The sequence below is a fragment of the Thamnophis elegans genome, chromosome 12 (assembly GCF_009769535.1).
Source record: "Thamnophis elegans isolate rThaEle1 chromosome 12, rThaEle1.pri, whole genome shotgun sequence".
Classification (NCBI taxonomy): domain Eukaryota; kingdom Metazoa; phylum Chordata; class Lepidosauria; order Squamata; family Colubridae; genus Thamnophis; species Thamnophis elegans.
In genome coordinates this window covers 1,272,207-1,298,199 of record NC_045552.1, presented here as the reverse complement: position 1 = coordinate 1,298,199, position 25,993 = coordinate 1,272,207, and the positions used below count along the sequence as shown (strand labels likewise).

The following is a 25,993-nucleotide window of genomic DNA, read 5'->3' as shown; positions in this document are numbered from 1 at the left end:
TGTGATTATTTTGTCTGCTTTTTTGGACTCTGGAGCCCAGCTTTGGTGGCTGTTTGGGGCCAAAGGTTAGATCTTGATAAACTTTCCCTGACTTTTACACCGTTCCAGGTTATCAGGTTTCATGAATTGTACTTCCTTAAACTGCGGTGGTGACTTTTCAGTGTAAAGAAAAAGCCTACGTGGGGACGTGCTGTGTTTACAGCTGGGTATTACGTGGGGAAGCGACGTCTTTGCAGCTGGGTACGCTCCAAAATTAACCTGTTTTCCAACCTGAGGCCACTTTTAAGAGGGGCGGACTACAACACCCAGAATCCCCCCAGCCAGCAGGTTTAAGAAACCAGAGTGCCAGCTCAGTTTGCAAACTAAGGGGAAGACCGTTGTCCCTCAGCCTTCAGATTCATTTTTAGAATCAGAATCCCAGGGCTGGAGGGGACCTCGGAGGTCTTCTAGTCTAACCCCTTCCCGCCCCAGGAGATCTTATTCCACCCCCGCGCAAAGGAGGGGCCGAGTGGATTTGCAATGTCCATGTGGGGTTTTGCAGTGAAGAAATCTGGCTGGGAGATTCTGGGAGTTGAAGTCTTAAAAATAGCCAAGCTTGGACTCACCTGTGTTAAAGGGTCTGGAGGTGAAACTGTATGATGAACGACGAAAGGGTTTAGGACTATCTAGTCCTACCGAAGAGAAGGACCAGGGGCCACATGATCATTGTCTTCTAATAATTGAGGGGGCTATTACAGAGGAGAGGGGGGGGGGGTTCAACCTATTTATTATGGATTTGTTCTCCAAAGCACGTGATGTCTGGACAAGAAGCAGTGGGTGGAAACTCATCAAAGAGAGAACCAACCAAATTTCCTGACAGTGAGAACAATTAATCAGCGGAACGACTTGCCACTAGAAATCTTGGGCGCTTCATCACGGGAGGTTTCAAAGAAAAGATTAGAGAGCCCTTTGTCTGGAATGGTATGAAGTCTCCTATCTTGGAACAGTGGGTTGGACTAGAAGACCTCTAGAGTCCCTTCCAACTCTCTTGTTCTCCAGAGCCCCTGAAGGCAGGACAAGACGCGACAGATGGAAACTCATCTAGGAGAGAAGCAACCTAGAACTTAAGAGGAGAACTTTCTGTGATGTGGGCCCCAATCGATCGGTATGCTCCATCACTGGAGGTCTTCAAGGAATGTTTGGATGGCCATTTGTTCGAGAGGGTAGAGTAAGAGTCTGCTCCTTGAGCAAGGGGTTGGACTAGAAGACCTCCAAGGTGCCTTCCACCCATAGGTTCTCTGCCCTTAGGTTCAATGAAAGGCCCTTCCATGGGGGGTGGGGCACTCACCTGTCCAGCCCCACTGGCCGGCTAAGACAAGGCCCCCTAGCTTGGAAAAAACGGCAGGTGGCATATGTGACGTTGGCACCACGCCCTGCCGGAGAAGCAGCTGCCACCCAGAGCTGGAAATGGGTTGGGCCACATCCTTTTGCCCCGAGAGAATCGAGTTACCTGCCAACCCTCCCTGCTCGCCTTCCTGGCGCAGGTGAGCTGCAGAACCGCTCTCTTGTTTGAAGAGCAGAAGAAGCAAAACCTGGGCAGGCGGGCTTTTTGGGGAGTTTCTACCCGCCAAGCCTCCGCTGGGCATTTGCACACACCTGTTTTCTGTCACGTTGGCCAAGGAGGAAGAGGATGGCGCTCTCTGTCCCGGTCCTTGTTTGTTACCTGTTTAATGATTGACAGGGCAGGGGAAATGCAGCGGCTCAGAAAGAGGATCCCGGCTCCTGGACGGGCAGGTAGATTCAGAGTCTCTCTTTGTGTGTGTGTGTGGGGGGGATTGCTAGGCTCCCTGAAGTTGGGGGTCTCCTTTGAGACTTGTGGGGTGGGGGCAGCATCCTGCCAGGGAGATTGTAAAGCCTTGGTGCCAGCCCTTTTTCTCCCATGCGGGCTCCGTTGGTCGTGGGTGAGTTTGCAAAAGCTGCAGAAAATTGAGCACCCGTGAAAATCCAACCTGCTTGTCTCGATCTGTGGAAGGCGGAGCTGCAGGTTGAAGTGACAGGTGATTGATGGACATGTTAAGAAGGGCTGGGATTCCTCCCTCTCCCTCTCCCTCCCTCCCTCCCTCCCTCCCTCTAAGCCTTTTCCTTTGAAGGCTGTGGGATGGATCACAGGGCTCAGGATTTGGAAAAGACAGAACGGAATGGGAGGGGGGCTTTTAGTGAGGATGGCTGCCTGCCTTTCATTCAGAGGCACCTGGTTCTTTCAGGGACTTCAAGGGACAAATGCCCCAGGGGGTTGGTCAGTGGTAGGTAGGCAAGGTGCACTCTGTACATGCTCGAAGGCTGCTGAAGGATGGAGTAATAGACATTAGAGAGAGGACGAATCCAGTGGAAAGTTAAGGAGAATTTCCTAATTTTAAAAGTAGTTGGATAAATGGGGGGAAGGGCTTCCTTCCTTTCTTCCCTCTTTCCTTTTTATTTCCTTCCTTCCTTCCTTCCTTCCTTCCTTCCTCCTTCCATTCATTCATTCATCCATTCTCCCTCTATTCCTTCCTTTGCTTCTTCTTTCCTTCTTCCTTCATCCACTCTCTATATTCCTTCTCTTTCCTTCCTTCCTTCCTTCCTTCCTCCCTCCTTCCATTCATTCATTCATCCATTCTCCCTCTATTCCTTCCTTTGCTTTTTCTCCTTCTTTCCTTCTTCCTTCATCCATTCTCTCTATATTCCTTCTCTTCCTTCCTTTCTTCCTTCCTTCCTTCCTCCCTCCCTCCTTCCATTCATTCATTCATCCATTCTCCCTCTATTCCTTCCTTTGCTTTTTCTCCTTCTTTCCTTCTTCCTTCATCCACTCTCTATATTCCTTCTCTTTCTTTCTTTCCTTCCTTCCTCCCTCCTTCCATTCATTCATTCATCCATTCTCCCTCTATTCCTTCCTTTGCTCCTTCTTTCCTTCTTCCTTCATCCATTCTCTCTATATTCCTTCTCTTTCCTTCCTTCCTTCCTTTCCCTTTCCCTGGGTAAGTTCAAGCAAAGCCTCCACAGCTATTGGTCAGGGATTGTTCAAACCTGCAGAAAACACGGGGACGTCTGGATGACCTCAAAAGGACCTGAACTGAAGAAGCTTCTTGGATCAGCAGCGAAACATTCTCAAGGGAAAAAAAAACCCAAGAAAGTAACAGATTAAACAGAAGTAACAGATTAGCAGAGTTGGAAGGGACCTCGCAGGTCATCTAGTCCAACCCCCTGCCCAAGCAGGAGACCCTACATCTGCCGCTTGTCTTTGGGGCGGGGGGGAAGCTCCTTTGGGAGAGCCACAACCTGGACAATTGAGAGTCTCCATAGACCAGTGTTTCTCAACCTTGGCGACTTTAAGTCCTGTGGACTTCAACTCCCAGAATCCCCCAGCCAGCTCTCGCTGGCTGGGGGATTCTGGGAGTTGAAGTCCACAGGACTTAAAGTCGCCAAGGTTGAGAAACACTGCATTCCATCTCGATGTCTTGCAAATTGCATGGAGAATGGAGCTTCATAAACCATCGTAGCCCAAAGGGCTCGGGGCTGCCCGAACAGCCAAGCTTTACAAAACTGCAAAATCCAGAGTGCCTTAAAGAGTTTTACCCCTCCAGAAAATTCAAGTCTGTTACCCAAGATTGAAAGGCTCTGAATCCAGTGGGTTGCCCAGTCAGCCAGATGTTCAGGCTGCTCTTGGCATATTTGTCCACCTATCGAGTCCTTCCCGAGGACCTGGGATAAGCAGATACGGATGTTTGACGGTGTTAGGGGTCTCGTCGCAGGACAGAAGCTGTTCCGAGTCACGCTGCCTTTTGCAATTGACTGGTAGTGCATTTGTCAATGCCGTTGGGGTTCAGGTGGCACTCCAGATGTTTTGGGGTTGCACCCAAGGGCCGCAGTCATTCTACTTCCAATTGTAATCCTCTCCACTTCTTCCTCTTCTCCTCCATTGCCTCCAAAGTTTTTTTTTTTTGGTCTTCCTTCTTAACAGTTGTTAATTCTGGGGTGTTATGTGGCAGGTGTTGTTTATTATTATTATTTTCACAACAACAGCAGCCAGAGGGAGAGGGAATTTCAGGGAGGGGAAATAATAAAGATTTGCAAAAATGCAGGGATATTTTTCATGCGTAAAGAAAAGCATGCATGCAGGGAACAAAACCCTGAATATAAATTATAAAGCCAAGAAGCCAGAAAGAAAGGCAAAAAAAATATGTTTGCACACACCTTTTTGAGGGACGTGGCTGTTCTCCCCTGGAGCCAGATGAGGTATGGTTATATAAATACACTCCGCACGTGCCTGATGTGCTTTGTTAGATAAATGCAGCCCGTGCACACCCATGTTGTGACTGGTGTCATTTATTTATCAGCACTATGCGCCTCCGAGGCTGTGCAGGACCAAAGGTAGATTTGCATGCCATAAAGCAGATCGCAGGCAATAAGAACAGGTATTCCAAGACCTCTAATTGCAAAGGGAATAATCGGAATCAAAACTTTAGCAAAGTTGTTGCGTGATCCTAAGAGCAAAGCTTTCTTTCTTTCTTTCTTTCTTTCTTTCTTTCTTTCTTTCTTTCTTTCTTTCTTTCTGTCCTTCTTTCTTTCTTTCTCTGTCTCTCTTTTCTTTCTTTCTTTCTTTCTTTCTTTCTTTCTTTCCTTCCTTCTTTTACTTTAGGAGCCGAGGTGGCGCAGTGATTAAATGCAGCACTGCAGGCTACTTCAGCTGACTGCAGTTCTGCAGTTCGGCTGTTCAAATCTCACCGGCTCAGGGTTGACTCAGCCTTCCATCCTTCCGAGGTGGGTAAAATGAGGACCCGGATTGTTGATGGGGGCGATATGCTGACTCTGTAAACCGCTTAGAGAGGGCTGAAAGCCCTATGAAGCGGTATATAAGTCTAACTGCTATTGCTATTACTTTTTCTTTCCTTTTGTTTTCTAGAAATCTGGACAGGATTCTCCAGATAAGGCTGGCGAGAGGATTTTGCTTTCTTCCAAGACCCTGGGAGCAAACCGGAGGCATTCGAGGTTTTCTCCAGCCCTCGGACACCTCCAGGGGAGTTTGGGGGCATCTTCTGCCACGGAGCCATAAGCCTGAAACCAACCACTGGAATGCAGGGAGGTGCTGTGAACTTTGACCTTTTCCCGGATAAGCGGAGATGCCGCAGATGGTCTGGGGAGCCGAGGATGCCAGTAAATGCTGCTTGCAACCTTTTCATGGTGACTGTAGAGAAACGGATCAGGTGAGGGGGATGCACTTCTTAGGAGAACAAGTAGTCCTCGTTTAGCAACCACAATTGGGATGTACGGTTGTTAAGCGAAGCGGTCACTAAATGGAAAAATCAGTGATTGCAGAGGTGCTTTCCTTTTCTTCACTCCTTTGCCCTTGGGAATGCTGGGATAATTAGCAAGAAGGGAAATAATGTTCCTGTTTATATTCATTGGAGAGAAAAGGATAGTAAGAGAGTAAGCAGCAGGCACAGAATGTGGAACAGTCATGGAAAGGAAGGTGCTTGTGGGGGTTCTGAAAAGCTCCTAAAACCCGGCTTTGGTGCCAGGCCTGGGCTTAAATTTGCTTTTTTGGATGAGAAGAGCTGCCACGCAGTGTTTTATTACCTGCTTTCAGTCCAGGCTGTCTGGTTTTATTTATGCTTATAATTATTTTATCTTGGATTGTGTAAACCATCCAGAATGGTTGGAGTGCATGGCAGTAATAAATGCAGTGCAGGAAATTAATTGTGCTAGAAACAGTGGCTTTCTAGGTTTATGCCTCCGCATCCATCAGCCAATTCTCATACCCAGCTGACAGAGCATGGATGAAATACCTTGAGGGGGTATACAGAAGAGAGAGAGAGTGTGGGATGGATGGATGGTAGATAGGTGATCCATGATAGATAATAGATGATGTTAGATAGATAAATAGGTGAGAGTGGATAGACACATAGAGAGAGATAAATAGATGATGGCTACATAGCTAGATAATAACAAAGATGGATGGATGGATGGATGGATGGATGGATGGATGGAGTGGATGATTGAGAGAAAGAAAGAGAAAGAGATAAATAGATGATAGGTAGATAGCAACAGATAGATGATAGCTAGATAATACAGATAGATAGATAAATAGATAGATGATAGATAGATAGATAGATGATAGATAGATGATAGATAGATAGATAGATAGATAGATAGATAGATAGATAGATAGATAGATGATAGATGATGGATGGATGGATGGATGGATGGATGGATGGATAGATGATAGATAGATAGATAGATAGATAGATAGATAGATAGATAGATGATAGATGGATGGATGGATGGATGAGTAGATGGATGGAGGGATGGACGGATAATTGAGTGGATGGATAAATAGATGATAGCTAGATAGCTAGATAATAACAAAGATAGATGGAGGGAGGGAGGGAGGGAATGGATGATTGAGAGGAAAGAGAGAGAAAGAGATAAATAGATGATAGGTAGATAGCAATAGATAGATGATAGCTGGATGATACAGATAGATTAGATAGATTAGATCAGTGATAGTCAACCTGGTCCCTACCGCCCACTAGTGGGCGTTCCAGCTTTCCTGGTGGGTGGTAGGGGTTTGCTGTAACTCTGCTTTATACATTTTATAAAGTAAAGTTACTTCCCTACTTTCTAAATCACCATTACTGTGGAACCGGTGGGCGGTTAGAAAATTTTACTACTAACAGAGATACAAAAGTGGGTGGTAGGTATAAAAAGGTTAGATGGATTAGATGATAGATAGATAGATAGATAGATAGATAGATAGATAGATAGATAGATAGATGATAGATGGATAGATAGATAGATAGATAGATAGATAGATAGATAGATAGATGATAGATGGATGGATGGATGGATGGATGGATGGATGGATGGATAGATAGATGATAGATAGATAGATAGATAGATAGATAGATGATAGATAGATGATAGATAGATAGATAGATAGATAGATAGATAGATAGATAGATAGATAATAGATAGATGTAAATAGAATGGATGAATAGATGGATGGAGGGATGGACGGATAATTGAGTGGATGGATGGATGGTAGCTAGATGAGATAGATTGATAGATACACTTGTCTCTCTGCATGCTTTTCCTGCACTGACCCATCTCCTCTTTGGGGAAGGGTCTTTTAATCGCCACCCCTGTGGCTGGACTGATGTCCATGACACGCAGTCTCTGCTCTCCCAGACAGGAAATATTCGGTCCTTTCCCATTCAGAAGGAAAGAAAGAATGGAGGCTGGGTGGCATGGGGGGGGGGGGGAATGGTACCCATCTCACCCAGTCTTCCATGCCCTTCCCTCAGGGAGGAGGAGGCCTGGACCCTGCAGAAATCTCTCCAGGACAGCGTCTTCCGCTTCCAGGACTGGCTCCAGGCAGCTGAAATGGTGGCCGCCTCTCCCAGATCCTCCCAAGTCTCCTACACCTGCTCCAAAAAAGAGCTGCAAAGGTTTCGGGTAAGCAGAATTCGGCTTCTTCTGGCTTTTATTGTATTTATTGAATTTCTTTGCCTCCCATCTGGCCACAAGCTGAATAGCCTGGCTGCTTTCTTGGTTCCACCACAAAACCGCGGTAGACTAAAGCGCGCTTGACGAAAGCGCGTACGTGACGTCATCACAGTGCGACGAAAACAGCACGCTGTGAGCGGTAAATTTAAAATTAACGCGAAAACCTTACCCTAACCCCCCCAAACCTAACCCTAAACCTAACCCTAAACCTAACCCTAAGCCTAACCCTTAACCTAACCCTAAACCTAACCCTAACGCTTAACGTAACCCTAAACCTAATCCTTACCTTTATGTGAATCGGCTTGCTTTAATTTTATTTTAATTTTAATTTAATTTATTTTTAATTTTATTTGTCGCGCTGCTGATGACGTCAGGTATGCGCTTTGATCGGGCGCGCTTTAGTGGATCGCGGTTTTGACGGGTCACGGCTTTGGGCTTTTCCCGTTTTTCTCTCCATGAAAATCAAAAATACATCTCCCCCCCCCAAAAAAAAAACCTTTAAAAGAAAATATATTTCTAAAACGCTTTTTTAAATTATATTCTAAGTATCGTTTTAAAATTTAAAATGGGGCAAAATCCTTTTTAAAATTAAACACATGTTTAAAAACCTTTTTAAAAATTAAGTATATATTTTTCAATCACGTGTTTTAAAAAAAATGAAACATAGTTTTTTAAAAAGGTAATTATAGGAAGTCCTCAACTTATGGCCACGATTGAGCACCAAATTTCTGTGGTTAAGGAAGACATTGATTGAATTTTGCCTGCTTTTGTGACCATTCCAATTGTTAAGTGAATCACTGCAGTTGATAAGTTAGTAAGCCCGTTGTTAAGTGAATCTGGTTTCCCCGTTAACTTTCCTTATCTGAAGGTCGCAAAAGGGGATCAGACGACCCCGGGACGGTGTGACCGTCGTAAATAGGAGTCATTTGCAAGCATCTGAAATTTGATCATGTGATGCTGCAGTGGTCGTAAGTGTGAAAAATGGCCATACGTCGCTCTTTTTCACTGCTGTTGTAAATTTGAACACTCACTCAATGAACTGTTGTAAGCCAAGGGCTACCTGTAATGATATTATTATTCATAGTATTTTAATATTCCAATGATAGAATCATTCATTTAAGACAGTGTTTCTCAACCTTGGCAACTTGAAGATGTCCGGACTTCAACTCCCAGAATTCCCCAGCCAGCGAATGCTTAATCATTCCCCTGGCTCAGCTGATAAGGGAGGAGAGTTTGTGGCTTAGAGGTTAATACAACTGCATAATCCAGTGTTTCTCAACCTTGGCCACTTGAAGATGTCTGGACTTCAACTCCCAGAATTCCCCAGCCAGCGAATGCTTAATCATTCCCCTGGCTCAGCTGATAAGGGAGGAGAGTTTGTGGCTTAGAGGTTAATACAACTGCATAATCCAGTGTTTCTCAACCTTGGCCACTTGAAGATGTCTGGACTTCAACTCCCAGAATTCCCCAGCCAGCGAATGCTTAATCATTCCCCTGGCTCAGCTGATAAGGGAGGAGAGTTTGTGGCTTAGAGGTTAATACAACTGCATAATCCAGTGTTTCTCAACCTTGGCCACTTGAAGATGTCCGGACTTCAACTCCCAGAATTCCCCAGCCAGCGAATGCTTAATCATTCCCCTGGCTCAGCTGATAAGGGAGGAGAGCTTGTGGCTTAGAGGTTAATACAACTGCATAATCCAGTGTTTCTCAACCTTGGCAACTTGAAGATGTCCGGACTTCAACTCCCAGAATTCCCCAGCCAGCGAATGCTTAATCATTCCCCTGGCTCAGCTGATAAGGGAGGAGAGCTTGTGGCTTAGAGGTTAATACAACTGCATAATCCAGTGTTTCTCAACCTTGGCCACTTGAAGATGTCCGGACTTCAACTCCCAGAATTCCCCAGCCAGCGAATGCTTAATCATTCCCCTGGCTCAGCTGATAAGGGAGGAGAGTTTGTGGCTTAGAGGTTAATACAACTGCATAATCCAGTGTTTCTCAACCTTGGCAACTTGAAGATGTCCGGACTTCAACTCCCAGAATTCCCCAGCCAGCGAATGCTTAATCATTCCCCTGGCTCAGCTGATAAGGGAGGAGAGTTTGTGGCTTAGAGGTTAATACAACTGCATAATCCAGTGTTTCTCAACCTTGGCCACTTGAAGATGTCTGGACTTCAACTCCCAGAATTCCCCAGCCAGCGAATGCTTAATCATTCCCCTGGCTCAGCTGATAAGGGAGGAGAGTTTGTGGCTTAGAGGTTAATACAACTGCATAATCCAGTGTTTCTCAACCTTGGCCACTTGAAGATGTCCGGACTTCAACTCCCAGAATTCCCCAGCCAGCGAATGCTTAATCATTCCCCTGGCTCAGCTGATAAGGGAGGAGAGCTTGTGGCTTAGAGGTTAATACAACTGCATAATCCAGTGTTTCTCAACCTTGGCCACTTGAAGATGTCCGGACTTCAACTCCCAGAATTCCCCAGCCAGCGAATGCTTAATCATTCCCCTGGCTCAGCTGATAAGGGAGGAGAGCTTGTGGCTTAGAGGTTAATACAACTGCATAATCCAGTGTTTCTCAACCTTGGCCACTTGAAGATGTCCGGATTTCAACTCCCAGAATTCCCCAGCCAGCGAATGCTTAATCATTCCCCTGGCTCAGCTGATAAGGGAGGAGAGCTTGTGGCTTAGAGGTTAATACAACTGCATAATCCAGTGTTTCTCAACCTTGGCCACTTGAAGATGTCCGGACTTCAACTCCCAGAATTCCCCAGCCAGCGAATGCTTAATCATTCCCCTGGCTCAGCTGATAAGGGAGGAGAGCTTGTGGCTTAGAGGTTAATACAACTGCATAATCCAGTGTTTCTCAACCTTGGCCACTTGAAGATGTCCGGATTTCAACTCCCAGAATTCCCCAGCCAGCGAATGCTGGTTGGGGAATTCTGGGAGTTGAAATCCGGACATCTTCAAGTTGTCAAGGTTGAGAAACACTGATTTAAGAGGAGCGGTTGCTTATATTTAATTTTTAAATTTTGTTTTTATGGTAGAAAACACAAAGAAAATAAACGAATAGAAATAGGAAATTAAGGGAAGGAAAAAGAGTGAGAAGAATTGGTGTGTAGGTGTATCAGTTGAATAAATAAATGGAATAAATCATAGGAAGCCATCCGAGGAAATTTACGGGCTCCCCTTTTCCCGGGCGAGGAAGGGTTGGGTAGGCTCACCGGATCTGCAGAGATCCCCGAGATAAACGCAGCCCTTTCGATGGCCGAGAATCACCAGGAGCCAAAAATCACAGCAAACAAACGTGGCATTGAGAGGCCTGGGCACACCTTTGTGGGACAGGCTGGGACAAACAGAGGCTGTTTTGTGCTTCCTGCTCTGAATGTGTCTGGCGAGGCGTGAAATCTGAATAAGTTTAAGTTTATAAGTTTTAATAACATTTATATGCCACCCAATCCCGTAGGACTCCGGGATATATCCTTAATTTTTAAAAGGTTTTAAGCAGGTGTTTAATTTTAAAAAGGATTTTGCCCCATTTTAAATTTTAAAACGATACTTAGAATATACTTAACTTTAAAAATGCTTCTTAGAAATATATTTTCTTTTAAAAGTTTTTTTTTTAGGGGGGGTGGTGAGAATCAAAATGCCAGAAAGAGGCTGCCAGCCAAGGGCCCTAGAGATAGATATGGGGAGGACAAGGTTGGAAGGGACCCGGGAGGTCTTCTAGTCCAACCCCTTGCTCGAGCAGGAGACCTTGTACCAGGAAGCATCCGATCTTGGAACTTTTAAGATGTGTGGACTTCAACTCCCAGAATTCCCCGGCCAGCAATTCTGGGAATTAAAGCCCACAGATTTTAAAATGGACAAAGCTGAAGAATATCAGGCTAACTTTGTATGTTTATACTCTTGTAATATTGCATTTATATTATTTTTATCTTTTAATATTGAAAGCTAGCAAGAGTTGCCCGGTGGTAAGATGCTGGCTGGGGAATTCTGGGAGTTGAAGTCTTAAAAGTTCCCAAGATTGGAGGCCTCTTGATTGGACCCTCTGCCCTCGACTTACAACAGTTCATTTAATGGTCAATTCAACATTACGACCGCCCTGAAAAAGGTGACATCCGTTTTTCACCCTTTGTAAACACCCCGTGATCGCCTGATCAAAAATCCAGGTGCTTGGCAGCTGACTCATACTTACGACTTGTAGTTAGGACCGTTGTGTTCACGCGATCCCCTTTTGCAACCTGGTGGCAAGCAAAGTCAAGGGGGAAGCCAGATCCGCTTAACAACCGGGCGACCGACTTATCCACTGCAGAGATCCACTTAACAACCGCGGCAAGAAAAGTTGTAAAAATGGAGCCCGTGTCTCCCTTAACAACAAAAATTTTGGGCTCGGCTGCGATCGTAAGTCGAGGAACTGCCTGTATCATTCCAGACAAGTGGCTAGGCAATGATCTTTTCTTGAAAACATCCAGGGATGGAACGGCCAATAATTCTGGTGGCAAGCTGTTCCGCTGGTTAATTGTTCCCACTGTCACACGTTAAATCAATACATAGATCATTTCTTTGAAAAGGAATGGCAAGCCTGAAAGATTAGTGCAGGAGTCCTCAAAGTTGGCAGCTTTAAGACTTGTGGACTTCAACTCCCAGAATTCTCCAGCCAGCTATGCTGGCTGGAGAATTCTGGGAGTTGAAGTCCACAAGTCTTAAAGCTGCCAACTTTGAAGATTTGTTAGTGGACGAGCAATGCAGAAGTGATAGGAACCAGAAAGTTTGAACTAAATTCACACAGCCCAGCAAACTCTTCCATGCTGGTGACCTGAACCCTTCTGGAATTCCGCTCCCCCCCCCCACCCCTCGCCAGGCATTGCAGAAGGACATCTCGGAGAAGGTATGGTCTTTGGAGTCCTTGAACAAGCAGTACCGCCAGCTGGTGGGGACGGGCAACATCGACCCGTGCCTGAAGTCCTCCATGCAGGAAGTCAACTGGCGCTGGGAGGAGCTGCGAAGCCAGGCGGCTGCTGTTTCCAGGAGGCTCCAGGTGAGCTTGGAAGGGACGGAGGGGCTCCTGGTGCCGTCATCAAGGGTTGGTCCCAGCCGGCTCTGGGTTTGGAGGTCGTGTTTGGGCAGCTCTCGGTGGTGCTGCTCCCCCCCACAAACCTTAGGTGTCTCTGGGGGGGGGGGTTGGGGCTTTTGCAGATGTTTCTTGCCCCAGCTGGAGAACATCATCAGCGCCAGAAGAGGATGGGGGTTGCTCTCCGCTTATATTCATTTCCTTCTAGCACTGAGGATGTTACCTAGTTGGGTCATGAAATGTCTGCAAAAAAAGGCACAGCATCAAGGACCTCACAGTCCTCCTCTTCCTCCCCCTCTTCTTCCTCCCCTCCTCCCCTCCTCTCCTCTCCCTCCTCCCCCTCCTCTCCTCCCCATCCTCCTGTTACTGTTCCTCCCATCTGACACTGAGCATGTTGGGTCATGAAATGTCTGCAAGAAAAGGGACAGCATCAAGGACCTCACAGTCCTCCTCTTCCTCCCCCTCTTCTTCCTCCCCCTCCTCCCCCTCCTCTCCTCCTCCTCCTCCTGTTCCTGTTCCTCCCATCTGGTACTGATGATGTTACCTAGTTGGGTCATGAAATGTCTGCAAGAAAACTCAGACATCATCAAGGACCTCACAGTTCGCCATCGTCTCCTCCTCCTCTTCCTCCTCCCTCCCTCCTCCTCCTCCCACATAGCACTGATGACGTTACCTACTTAAATCATGAAACGTCTGTAAAAAACCCACGAAGGTCAGAGAACACCCAGGACCCCACAGTCCTCCTCCTCCTCTTCCTCTCCTCCTCCTCTTCTTCCTCCCCCTCCTCCCCTCCTCCCCCTCCTCTTCTCACCCCCTTCCCCCCTCCTGCTCCTCCCATCTAGCACTGATGATGTTACCTAGTTGGGTCCTGAAACACCTGCAAAAACCCCCACCAAGGTCAGAGAGCAGCCCTGACCCCATAGTTCAACCCTGAGCCACAAAGATCCTCTTCTTGGCTGTGAGGATGAGGGGCAGCGTGTTTTCATCCGCTCTGGATTCTCCCTCAGCATTTTGTCAACCAATGGGAGGAGTTTGGGCAGAAGAAGGAGACCATCCAGGTGCGGCTGATGGAACTGGACCTGCGGCTGACCGACGTCGAGCACTTCTCCGCAGGGACACCGCTGGAGAAAATGATACAGCTGCAGGTAAAATGGATTCTGTGTCCACCAGGAAGAGACTCAGGTGCTTCTCTGCTCACCTTTGCTGGATTTTTCCTGAAGGATCCTTCAATTTTTTCCCAAGATCTGGAATTTGGCATCCTTCAGCTCTGGAGGGAAAGAACCCTGAGATTTAGAGATTTAGAGATTTATTAATATTTGTAGGCCGCCCTTTTCCCTGAGGGGACTCAGGGCGGCTCACATAAAATAGGGGAAGGGGAGATACAGACATTAAGATAAGACATATAATAAAATAATAAACAACATACATTCATCATTCGGGAGGGGAATTATCCTTGTCCCCAGGCCTGACGGGCGAGCCAGTTCTTCAAGGCTGTGCGGAAGGCCTGGACGGTGGCGAGGGTGCGAATCTCTACGGGGAGCTCGTTCCAAAGGGTCGGGGCTACTACTGAGAAGGCCCTCCTCCTTGTAGTTGCCAGCCGACACTGGCTGGCCGATGGTATACGGAGGAGGCCTAATCTATGTGATCTTATTGGTCGCAGGGATGTAATTGGCAGAAGGCGGTCTCTCAAGTATCCAGATCCACTGCCATGTAGGGCTTTATGGGTGACTAATAGCACCTTGAAGCGCATCCGGAGATCGACAGGTAGCCAGCGCAGCTCGCGGAGGATAGGTGTTATGCGGGTGAACCGAGGTGCACCCACAATCACTCGCGCGGCCGCATTCTGTACTAGCTGAAGTCGCCGGATGCTCTTCAAGGAGATGTTTCTCGGTTATTTTGTCACCATCCGGCAAAGGTCTGTGGAGTTTAGACCAGGGGTTCTCCATCAAAGCAACTTTAAGAGATGTGGACTTCAACCCTTAGCCAAAAATCACAGGCCTTCCCTACCTTTAGTAGTGTCTGTTCTAGAGCTTCTGCTCCTCAACCTCGGCCACTTGAAGATGAGCGTGTCAGGGCTCCAAACAGCATCCAAAATTAAATCAGAGTCCAAGGCAAAGGATTCCTCAAAGTTCCAATTTATGAAGAGAGCCACGTTGGCACATCTGGGAAACCCCGAATCTGAAAGCTTCCCGGTTTTCCCCACCCAGTTGAACGTTCCAGATCTTGCCCTCCCCACACCCATAAGTGATGGGTGATGGTCCCATCTCCCACTGCCACGCTGGCAGCTTCCACCCATCCAGTTCCGGTCAGGTGCAGAAGGTGCAGAGACAAAGGGTGACCTTGGCTTCCTAGAAAGAATGTTGTTATGGCTACATAGCATCTAACTCCATACAATCCCCAACTCCCATTTCCCCACCATAGAAAATGCAGAGTAGAAGAATAGAAAGTGTGGCAGGCCCGAGATCCACAAGAAAAGATGGCTGAGGGCCCGACAGAGTGGACCTTCAACTCCCAGGATTGCCCAGACAGATTTCGGGAATCTCAGAGTTGAAAGTTCGCCCATCTTCAAGGTTGAGCAACACAAGGTTTTAGACTAGAGGAAGCTGCACCCCGGCACCAACAATCACGAGGACTAGGAACTTGGCATCGAACTAAGGGGGAAGGGGCTTCTCCCATTGGCTGACTCCCAGCCGAGTGGTGGGTGAGGGGAAGATGTCCGTGAAGGAAGCTGATTGGGCTCCTGCCCTTGTCTGGCCTCTCTCTCCGGGATGTCCAGGCCTTCCAGCAAGATGTCCAGACCAACACGGAACACGTGGATGATCTCGTGGTCAGCGCTGAGAGTTTGATCCAGAAGAGCCAACCGGAGGATGCGGAGATCTTGGAGGAAGACCTGAAGGAGCTGATTGGCTTCCACCAAGCGGTCTTGTCAAGGGTCTTCCAGTTTCAGCGGCGCCTGGTCAGCCTGAGGCTGGTATGTCAAGGATCTCATGTGAAGTCTTCTCCTTCTTTCTTCTTCTTTCTTCTTCTTCTTCTTCTTCTTCTTCTTCTTCTTCTTCTTCTTCTTCTTCTTCTTCTTCTTCTCCTTCTTCTCCTTCTCCTTCTCCTTCTCCTTCTTCTTTCTCCTCCTCCTCCTTCCTCCTCCTTCCTTCTCTCCTTTCCCCTCCTTCTTTTCCTTCCCTTTGTCCTCCTCTTCCTTCTTCTTCCTTCTTTCCTTCCTTCTTTTCTTCCTTCTTCCTTCTCCTCCTTCCTCCTCCTTCCTTCTTCTCCTTTTCCCTCCTTTTCCTTCCCTTTCTCCTCCTCTTCCTTCTCCTTCCTTCTTTTCTTCCTTTTCTTCCTTCTTCTTTCTCCTCCTCCTTCCTCCTCCCTTCTTCTTCCCTTTTCCCTCCTTCTTTTCCTTCCCTTTCTCCTCCTCTTCCTTCTCCTTCCTTCTTTCCTTCCTTCTTTTCTTCCTTCTTCCTTCTCCTCCTTCCTCCTCCCTTCTTCTCCCTTTCCCTTCCTTCTTTTCCTTCCCTTTCTCCTCCTCTTCCTTCTCCTTCCTTCTTTTCTTCCTTCTTCCTTCTCCTCCTTCCTCCTCCCTTCTTCTCCCTTTCCCTTCCTTCTTTTCCTTCCCTTTCTCCTCTTCTCCTTCCTTCTTTTCTTCCTTCTTCTTTCTCCTCTTCTCCTTCCTCTTCCTTCTCCTTCCTTCTTTCCTTCCTTCTTTTCTTCCTTCTTCTTTCTCCTCCTCCTTCCTCCTCCCTTCTTCTTCCCTTTCCCCTCCTTCTTTTCCTTCCCTTTCTCCTCCTCTTCCTTCTCCTTCCTTTCCTTCCTTCTTTTCTTCCTTCTCCTCCTTCCTCCTCCCTTTTCCCTCCTTCTTTTCCTTCCCTTTCTCCTCCTCTTCCTTCTCCTTCCTTCTTTCCTTCCTTCTTTTCTTCCTTCTTCCTTCTCCTCCTTCCTCCTCCCTTCTTCTCCCTTTCCCTTCCTTCTTTTCCTTCCCTTTCTCCTCCTCTTCCTTCTCCTTCCTTTCCTTCCTTCTTTTCTTTCTCCTCCTCCTTCCTCCTCCCTTTTCCCTCCTTCTTTCCTTCCTTCTTTTCTTCCTTCTTCCTTCTCCTCCTTCCTCCTCCCTTCTTCTTCCCTTTCCCTTCCTTCTTTTCCTTCCCTTTCTCCTCCTCTTCCTTCTCCTTCCTTCTTTTCTTCCTTCTTCTTTCTCCTCTTCTCCTTCCTTCTTTCCTTCTTCTTTCTCCTCCTCCTTCCTCTTCCTTCTCCTTCCTTCTTTCCTTCCTTCTTTTCTTCCTTCTTCTTTCACCTCTTCCTTCTTTCCTTCCTTCTTTCCTTCCTTCTTCTTTCTCCTCCTCCTTCCTCCTTCCTCCTTCCTTCTTTTTCCTTCTTTTCTTCCCTCTTCTTCATCCTCCTCCTCCTCCTCTTTCTTCAATTCGTCTTTTACCACTTCAGCCATCGAGGGAAGTCTTACTACCCCTTTACAATGCCTTGGTAAGACCACCCTCGGAATCTTGCATCCAGCTTTGGGTCTCCACAAGGGAGTTTGAGCGGGGGGCATCCCCCACGTGGGCCAGGGGGCTTTGGGCCAGGGAGGACGCAACCATTGTCTGCGCGTGTCCATCCTGTCTCCAGGTCTTTGAGGACGAGTGGGAGTCGGACCGAGAGAGCGACGCGGAGTCGGACTGCTTCACAGAAGGGTCGCTGGCGTTTCGCACGGGGGACCCTGAGCCCGCCGCGCTGGTTCCCGAGGCTCTTTGGGGCCACTCTACCCCGAAACCTGTCCGGTGTTGCAGCGTTCCCATCGGGGGATGCTCGGCGGCAGATCTGGAGTGGGACCCCTCGGTGGATGTGGGGGGCTCCACCTCGCAGGATGAAGACTCCTCGTATTACAGTGCTGTGGTGGGTAAGTGGGATGTACAGCTAGGACACAGTTACGACGTTAGTTATCCTTCCAAGTTACAACAGCACTAAAAAAAGTGACTTACGCCCGTTTTCACACTTACGACTGTTGCAGAATCCCCAGGGTCAGATCTTCCAGACTCAGAGGCTTTGCAACTGGCATGGACTTACGACGCTTGCCATGTCCCCATGGGCGGATTTTGCAATCTTCTGATAGGGAAGCCGGATCCACTTAACGATCCGGTTACAGGTAGTCCTTGATTTACGGCCACCAATGAGCCCCAGATTTCCGTCATTAAGTGAGTTTGGACCCATTTCACGACCTTTCTTCCCACAGCGGTTAAGGGAAATCACTGCTGTGGTTCAATTAGGAACATGGTCGTTAAGTGAATCTGGCTTCCCTATGGACTTTGCTTGCGAGCAGGTCGCAAAACGAGATCGCATGACCCCCGGGACACTGCGGCTGTCATAAATGTGAATCACTGGCCAAGCATCTGAATTTTGATCCCGGGATCGTTTGACGTCACAAAGGTCGTAAGTGTGAAAAACAAAAGTCACATTTTTTTCACTGCCGTTGTAGCATCGATTGGTCACTAAACAAACTGTTGTAGGCCAAGGACCACCTGTGCTGACGTAACAATGGCAGTGATTCACTTAACAACTGTGGAAAGAAAGGTCGTAAAACGGGGGCAACGGTTTTGCTTAGCAACAGAAAAGCTGGACTCGGCGGTGGTCGTAAACCGAGGACTCTCTGTACTCTTTGATGTGAAATACAGAGAATAAGTTTTGGATAATTTCTTCCCATCCATCAAGCACACATTTCTGTCTCTTCATCACAGAGACCTCTACAACCCCCCTCCCCAAGGTCTTAGATTAGGCCCCCTCCCCATAAATTGGGGGGTGGGGGGGCAAAAGAGGATTTTCTTCTGTCTCGTAGGCTTCGGCCGGGGGGACCATCTTCGGCGAAGGAGCCATTCGTGGCGCTGGAGCTGGGGCAGAACGGAGGACTTTTCGGTGGGTGCTGGAGGAAAAGGGGGGGATTTCGGGGGGGAGGGGAGGGGGGGCAAGTCCCCAGGCCAGTGGCGGAAAGGAATCAGGGCGGCCAGATGCTCCCGGTTAGCCAGGACCTGCTTTTCGAAAAGTCTGCCACTTGATAATGATAGTAATGTGTACAATGTTGAGCTGTTATGATAAGTAATAATTGGATATGAGAAGGGAAGGTTAGAAATATTTTTGGACTATATATAAAGATTATTAATAACAATAATAACTATCATAAAAAGACTATATACAGTTAAATTTTAACTAATAGGGGGGGAAATGCTATGATATAGGATATAGTTAAATAAAGAAAGGATAATGATAATAAATTATATACATGGAGGATTAGAAAACCTCGGTGTCAAATATTATGGATGTTTAGCTAAAACAGGATATGAGGACTTAATGTTAACGGAGGATTTTATAAATAAGTAAATGAAATGCCAGCATGTGGATAGACAAGAATTTGGTGGTAAAAATATATATACATAAAAGAAAAAGAAAGAAAGAAATGCCAGCATGTGGCTATGGATTGAATCTTGGTATACTTAAGGATGAAGGATGTTTAAATAACTGTAGTGAAATAAAAGTGGAGGTACGATGATGTTAATATAGTAAATATTTGAGTTAAGATATTTGAATTAATATGAATTATATTTGATGACGGTGGAAGAGATGCACAAAAGCCTTTTTTAACCAGCTGATACACTTTTTACAATATATGTTTGTTTTGAAAATAAAATTTAAAAAAAAAAGTCTTCCACTGACAGGGGAGGCTTCCTTTGACGAAGAGCCTATTTACAGGCAGTCCTCGAGTTCATTTAGTGGCCGTTCACACTTAACGGCCGTTGCAGCGTCCCAGGGTCACACGATCCTCTTTTACGCCCTTCGGCTAAACCAGTGTTTCTCAACCTTGGCAACTTGAAGATGTCTGGACTTCAACTCCCAGAATTCCCCAGCCAGCGAATGCTGGCTGGGGAATTCTGGGAGTTGAAGTCCGGACATCTTCAAGTAGCCAAGGTTGAGAAACACTGGGCTAAACCAAATCAAAGGGGAAGCCAGATCCACTTAGCAGCCGGGATACTAACTTAACACCTGCAGTGATTCACTTAACAACCGAGGCAGGAGAGGTCGTAAAATGGGGTGAAACCCACTTAACAAACGCCTCGCTCAGCAACGGAAATGGTGGCCGTACGTTGAGGCACACCCGCCTTCATTATTTATTTGTGAAATAAATTTATAGATATCCACATATTCCGGCCAGCTTAAAACATAATTCCTCTTTCCTGCAATTGCAACGCAACTCCAATCATCAATCAATCCGTCAATCAATCAATCAATCCAGGGCAGTGATTCACTTAACAACTGCGAGGTCGTTAAAACGCGTCAGAGCTCCGTGAATAACTGTCTTGCTTAACCACAGAAATGTTGGGCTCAATTTGGGGTCGTATTTCGAGGACCTCCTGCAAAAATTCTGGGAGTTGTGAAGGACTTTTGCGGGTTGTGGTGGGGAAGAGATCCAGGCGCCCCCCCCCCTTTCTAAGCCTGGGCTTGGCGTGTTCTCTGACGATCGCACAGGTGCAGAGCAGTTTCCCGGAGGAGGAGGGGGAGCCCTGCAGCTGCCCGGGGGCTCATCCGATGGAAGCAGATGTTTTGGGTGAGTTCCGGCCCTTCCTTTTAAAAGGTACTTTAACAAGAAAAGTCCCACATTTTAAGTCAGCAAGTTGTTAGCTGTTGACCTGCTCCCCAAATTATGCACGGCAAGTCCTCCTTTAGTGGCCACAATAGGAACCAGCCGCTCGGTCGTTAAGCAAAGCACCCGCCAAAGGAAACCGCGAGGGCGCTTAAAGATCTGCCTTCAAATCTCCCTTCGCTTTAACAGACTTGAGAAGCTCATACAAGCGAGGGACAGTTGCAAAGTTAACAACTGTCACTCCCAACGGTCGCTAAGTGAGTACACCCTGTGCTGTTTTCGCCATTTAGAAATCCCCCTAAGCCCACGTTTTTTGCCGACGTGCCTTTGAAAGCTGCCGGTTTATTTATTTATAGATATTTATTAATTTGTTTTTATCTCGCCTCTCTGCACTATAAAAAGACTCTGATTTAGAGCCAAACTGGACACCCTCTGCTTCCGCTGGGATCACAGTGTCCATGTGATCTGGAGGGTGGTGAGGAGGGTGGTGAGGGTACGAATCTCCAACTCCCCGTGGAGATTCCTACCCTCACCACCCTCCAGACCTTCCGCGTAGCCCTTAAAACCTGGCTGTCCCGACAGGCCTGGGGCTAAAGACTTTAACCCCACCCGAATAGTATGACTGTTGCGCTTTTTAATGATGTAATGTCTTTATGTGTGTATTTTGTTTTGTTCTTCCCTCCCCCTGGATTGTGAGCCGCCCTGAGTCCCCCCAGGGAAAAGGGCGGCATATAAATAAAGTAAAATCCTAAATCCTAAATCCATCCTCCACAGCCAACTGTGTGATTCCGCTGTGTCTGGAGGTGGAAACGGCTTTTAAAAAGCTTAAAACAAGTTTATTTTTCTGATAGTTGAGGAGGTTTCTTCAGCGTGCGGGTGAAAGTTTTCGTTTTGAGGCCCCCTTTCCACTTGGTTCTTCTTTTGGGCAGGACCTCCCGCCCCCCAGGAGCCAAGAACCGCTCAGCCGCCCAGGACGGCCCCGGGGTTTGACCCCAAGCGCATCGAGACGTGGCTGGACCAGAACCACCAGAATCAAATGGGAATCCCTCCGGAGATCAAAGAGGTGTGCTATTCATCAGCTGAAGCAGAGTCAGAATGGGCAAGTCACTTAGCGACTGACATTCGGGGCTCAGTTGTGGCCATAAGTTGAGGACTACCTTTATACATGCTGAATATAACTGTGATGGTGAGCCCAGGGGCGGCACACAGAGCCCTCTCGGTGGGCACCTGCACCATCGCCAGCTGCTCTTCCGCTTTCCAACACGCCAGCCAGCTGATCTTCGTGGGCACCGGAGCACCGGAAAATGCCCCCAAAACGGCCAAAAACACCCTGAAAATGATCAAAAAATGACTAAAAAGCAGGCCATTTTTTTTGAGCCAAAACGGCCAAAAAACCCGCCCCAAAACCAGGCACGCGCATGGCAGCCAGCTGGTCTTTCCTTGTTGCTTGTGCTCCGGGCACATTCCAGTTTGGGCCCTGGGTGCCAAAAAGGTTCCCCATCCCTGATATATAAGCTTTAAATAAAACTACAAAAAAAAAAAGAAAGAATAAACAAGCCCAGTAGGTTATTTATGGGCTAAAATTTAGTCTGCACCCATTAATTAATCAATCGGATTGCAAAAGCCAGCTCTCCGATGAAATCCTCGCCAGGCTGGGGTTTGAATCGAAAGCCGAGAAGTTTTGCATGCAGAACCTTGAAAAAACTCTCAGCCCTGAAGCTCGGAGGGATCCCGGCAGGCGCTGGGGATTATTGGAGCGTTGGTGGGGGGGCGTTATTTTTCCTGACAAGGATCCCTGTGGGGAAGCTGTGGGAATCCAGTGGGCAACGCACCAGGGAGGACCGAAGCAGCGGAGGCAATAACAGCACCTGCCATGCCATCACCACCACCACCCACCAGTGGTGGGATTCAGCCAGTTCGCACCACTTCGGGGGAGAACCGTTTGTTAACTTTCTGAGCAAACTGGTTGTTGGAAGAAATAATTAGGGCAGAGAGAACCGGTTGTTGAATTACTCGAATCCCACCACTGCCCCCACCACTGCCCCCACCCACCCACCCGTTATACGCCTGTAGCAATTGGGGGATGGCTTGCAGATGCTTCCCGCTGTTTCTCTTCCTCCCTTCTCCAGGACACCGTAACCCATGTGGACGGGCTCCCGCCGGCCAAGGAGCCGCAGCTGCCTCTTCAAGTTCGGGCAAGGGGTAAGAAGGTCCAGCGATGGCCCAGGAGGAAAGGCAAACAGAAGAACCTCATCATCACCAACCAGTCGTGGTCGGGGAAGGAGCAACGGGTGAGTCCACGCCACGTTTAGGGTGACAATTGCCGGCGGCAGTTCAGAGATGAAACCAAAGGGACCCTGGGGAGATCTGGCTGGGAGATCACAGAAGCAACTGGCAAGCATCTCCTGAGCATGTCAAAAGTGCCCGCTCCTCCTTCACGGTCAGCTCCCATTAAGGAGATGAACACCTCAAAATTCAGCAGCCCAACCAGTTCTACCACCTCTTTTATTATTATTATTTATGTGTTGACATCCCGTCTTCATTGTTTTTATCAATAATTCAAGGCGGTGAACATATCTAGCACACCCTCCTCCTCCTCTTTTCCCCATAAAAAACAACCCTGTGAGGTAGACTGGGCTGAGAGTCGGGGGGCTGTCCCAAGATTACTCAGCTGTCTTTCGTCTCAAGGGTAGGACTAGAACTCACCGCATCCCAGGGATTGGACCAAAGGCACCCAGCCGGGTTTTCATGCCTGAGGAGGAACTAGAACTCCCCGTCACCTGGTGATTGGCACACAGTCGCCCCCCCCTCTGGCTTTCAGGCCTCGGGTGGGATTTGAACTCGCCGTCTCCCACTTTCTAGATGCGGCTTTTAAAACCTGGTTTGCTTGTTTTTTAAGTTTGATTTTGTTTCCCTCTTGTGAATCTTTTCCTAGATCTCCAAGGCGCTAAATCCCCAGTCAGCAGAAGTTATGGTTACTATTGAGAAAGAGTAAGTGGCTTTTTAGAAGTTTTTGAGAATAATTCTCTGTGGAGTCAGCCTGTTTTGGCTGCTGGGCTGCACAAAGCGAACCCCCCACCCAAAAAAGGTTAATTTAGCAACGTGTGTGTGTGTGTGTGTGTGGTGTTGTCTGAATGCAACTGGTGTGTCCCTGCATTCTGGTTGCTGATTGATATAGGAGGATTCTATAGCAATAGCAATAGCAGTTAGACTTATATACCACTTCATAGGGCTTTCAGCCCTCTCTAAGCGGTTTACAGAGTCAGCATATTGCCCCCAACAACAATCCGGGTCCTCATTTTACCCACCTCGGAAAGATGGAAGGCTGAGTCAACCTTGAGCCGGTGAGATTTGAACCGCCGAACTGCAGAACTGCAGTCAGCTGAAGTAGCCTGCAGTGCTGCATTTAACCACCACTGCGCCACCTCGGCTCTTCTGTTGGGATTCTGTTGGGATTGGACTTTTGACCACAACTGAGCCAAAACTTTCTTGTTGCTAAGCGGGACTCAGTTGTTAGGTGAGCTTTGCCCCCACTTTACGACCTTTCCGACCGCCGTTGTTGTTAAGTGTGTCGCAGGTTGTGAAATGAATCCGGCTTCCTTGCTTGTCAGAAGGTCGCAAAAGCGGATCGCTCGACTCCAGGACTTGGCAATCGTCATAAATCTTACGATCCAGTTGCCGAGCGTCCAAACTCTGATCACAGAACCAGGGGACGGACGGACGCTGCAACGGCCGTGAGAAAACCATCGTAGGTTTTCAGTGCCGTTGTAACTTTGAAGGGCCGCTGAAGGAACGGTTGTAAGTCGAGGACACCTGTTCTTAGAGGCCCCTCTGAAATCTAAGCTTGAAACCGCCCCCCCCTTTTCTCTCCCCAGATGTGATTTGCAGCTGCCCACCGAGATCTGTCGCCAGCCCCGGAAGTTCTGCAGGAGTTCCGTCCGCTGGCTCCTCGTGAGCACGACCGTCGCGATGCTAATGTGGTTGCTGTGCCAGTCCTCTCTGCTGTCCGTCTCCCGGCTCCCCTGCCTCCAGACCAACGCCTTCGCCAAATCCTTCCACCTCATGCTAAAATACGAGGGTCCTCCCCCCACGTAGAGGGGGGCTGGAGAACAGGGACGCTGCAATCAGCACCAAGATCGAGAGTCCTGGGGGGGAAACATGAGGCTCCTGGGAATTGGATCGACTTCTCCTGGACTTCCAAGAAGTCGTGTTCCTACGTTTGCCCAGAGGTGGGTTCCAGATCAGGAGACCCAGAAGACACCTACAACACGGAAAGGTAGCTTGGGTTTAGGCCTGGTGAACCACCTTGGAGTAGTCCCAGTGTAAAGATGGGGCTGGCTTTCCTCAAAGACCATCCACAGGACGTCAACCTGTGGTGGTGGGCTGCTCAGGTGGCATCTACTGAGCTTTGGAGAAAGCAGCTTGTCTTGAAGCTCCAGCAAGATCTTCTCTGCACTGAGTGGGTTTCTCAAGAGATCCAGTTTGACATAAAGCGGGGGACGGACCGAATTTCAAGTAACTTCCAGCTTTGGATGATGGGTACTTTTGTATGTGATGTTCCCGTGGTTCGTCCATGAGGCCAATGTGGAGAAAAGACAGGACACGATCTTTCTCGGGATGGAGCGACCCAGATTGGGGGTCTGAGAGCCCCTTTTATTGAGATAGGACAAAGGCAGGAGGAGCAATCAGCATGTGATTTAAGACAGCCTGTCAAACTACAATTGCTAATCTACTGCTCAGGGAAGTTCTGTCTATATATGGTCAAATCCTGGACGTCAATGGTAGGGCACATCTCAGGATGTTATGTTATGAACTATCAGGATGTTATGGCGTTCTAGGAGTTTGTTTTCTCCTGTGTGGTTCAGCGTGGCTCTGCATGCCCTGGTATGAACTGGGCCATGGGTGACCCACACCTACACAAGGAACTATATTACAACATCTGTACATGAGTTGTTTTGTACCTTTGGCATCTGCCATTTTTTAATAAAAAGAGAAAGGTGGTTGATTGTGGCGGTAGGTTTGATCCGGGAGATGGCACCAACGTCAAACTTGATCCTCAAAGCAAGACCCCCCTAACAGAAAGCTCTGAGTACCCGAGAGGTCCCGAAGATGCACGGATGACGTTAACCATGGCAATTCTAAGATGAGTGGACTTCAACTCCCAGAATCCCCTTGCAACTCCCAGAATTCTGGGAACCGAAGTCTTCCTCTTTTCAAGCTGAGCTGCACAACTGGAGAATTCTAGGTGAATCTAGACCAGTGTTTCTCAACCTTGGCGACTTGAAGATGTCCGGACTTCAACTCCCAGAATTCCCCAGCCAGCATTCGCTGGCTGGGGAATTCTGGGAGTTGAAGTCCAGACATCTTCAAGTCGCCAAGGTTGAGAAACACTGATCTAGACCTTTTTGAAGTTAATTAGCATGCTGGCTGGGGAATTCTGGGAGTTGCAGTACACTCACCTTAAAAGTTGTCAAGTTTGAGAAACAATTTATTATGGAAACGAGTACCGTGATCTTATTTTGACCAAAATATGTGGCTGCGGAGAGGATAGAAGAATCCGGAGTATTGACAGTAACATATTTATCCACCGCAGATCCAAGTTCTCCAGCTTGTCATATTCTGGTTCACGTGACTTTTTAGCAAAGTGCATGATAAAAATTTAGCCTAGCGGTTCATTTAATGCAGGGATGGGGAAACTGGCCCCTTTTAAGACCTGTGGACTTCAACTCAATAGCAATAGCAGTTAGACTTATATAGCGCTTCATAGGGCTTCCAGCCCTCTCTAAGCGGTTTACA

The 25,993-nt window shown here is 47.7% G+C and overlaps 1 protein-coding gene across 2 annotated transcripts; it reads left to right on the top strand.

Annotated features, from left to right (window-relative positions):
- The first annotated feature begins 5,070 nt into the window (after positions 1-5,070).
- SYNE4 (spectrin repeat containing nuclear envelope family member 4) lies at positions 5,071-24,442 on the top strand. Of its 2 annotated transcripts, none has more exons than XM_032227291.1 (12): positions 5,071-5,219; positions 7,320-7,470; positions 12,379-12,555; positions 13,596-13,733; positions 15,365-15,559; positions 17,197-17,467; positions 18,401-18,477; positions 20,083-20,161; positions 21,127-21,260; positions 22,327-22,488; positions 23,133-23,188; positions 24,073-24,442. In XM_032227291.1, the coding sequence occupies exons 1-12, from the start codon at positions 5,089-5,091 to the stop codon at positions 24,290-24,292; spliced, it is 1,791 nt and encodes a 596-aa protein (XP_032083182.1). In that variant the 5' UTR covers positions 5,071-5,088; the 3' UTR covers positions 24,293-24,442. The 2 variants fall into 2 exon arrangements, with proteins under 2 accessions (XP_032083182.1, XP_032083183.1); XM_032227292.1 differs by lacking the exon at positions 5,071-5,219 and adding an exon at positions 11,469-11,628 and having other exon boundaries at positions 7,385-7,470.
- Positions 24,443-25,993: the final 1,551 nt, after the last annotated feature.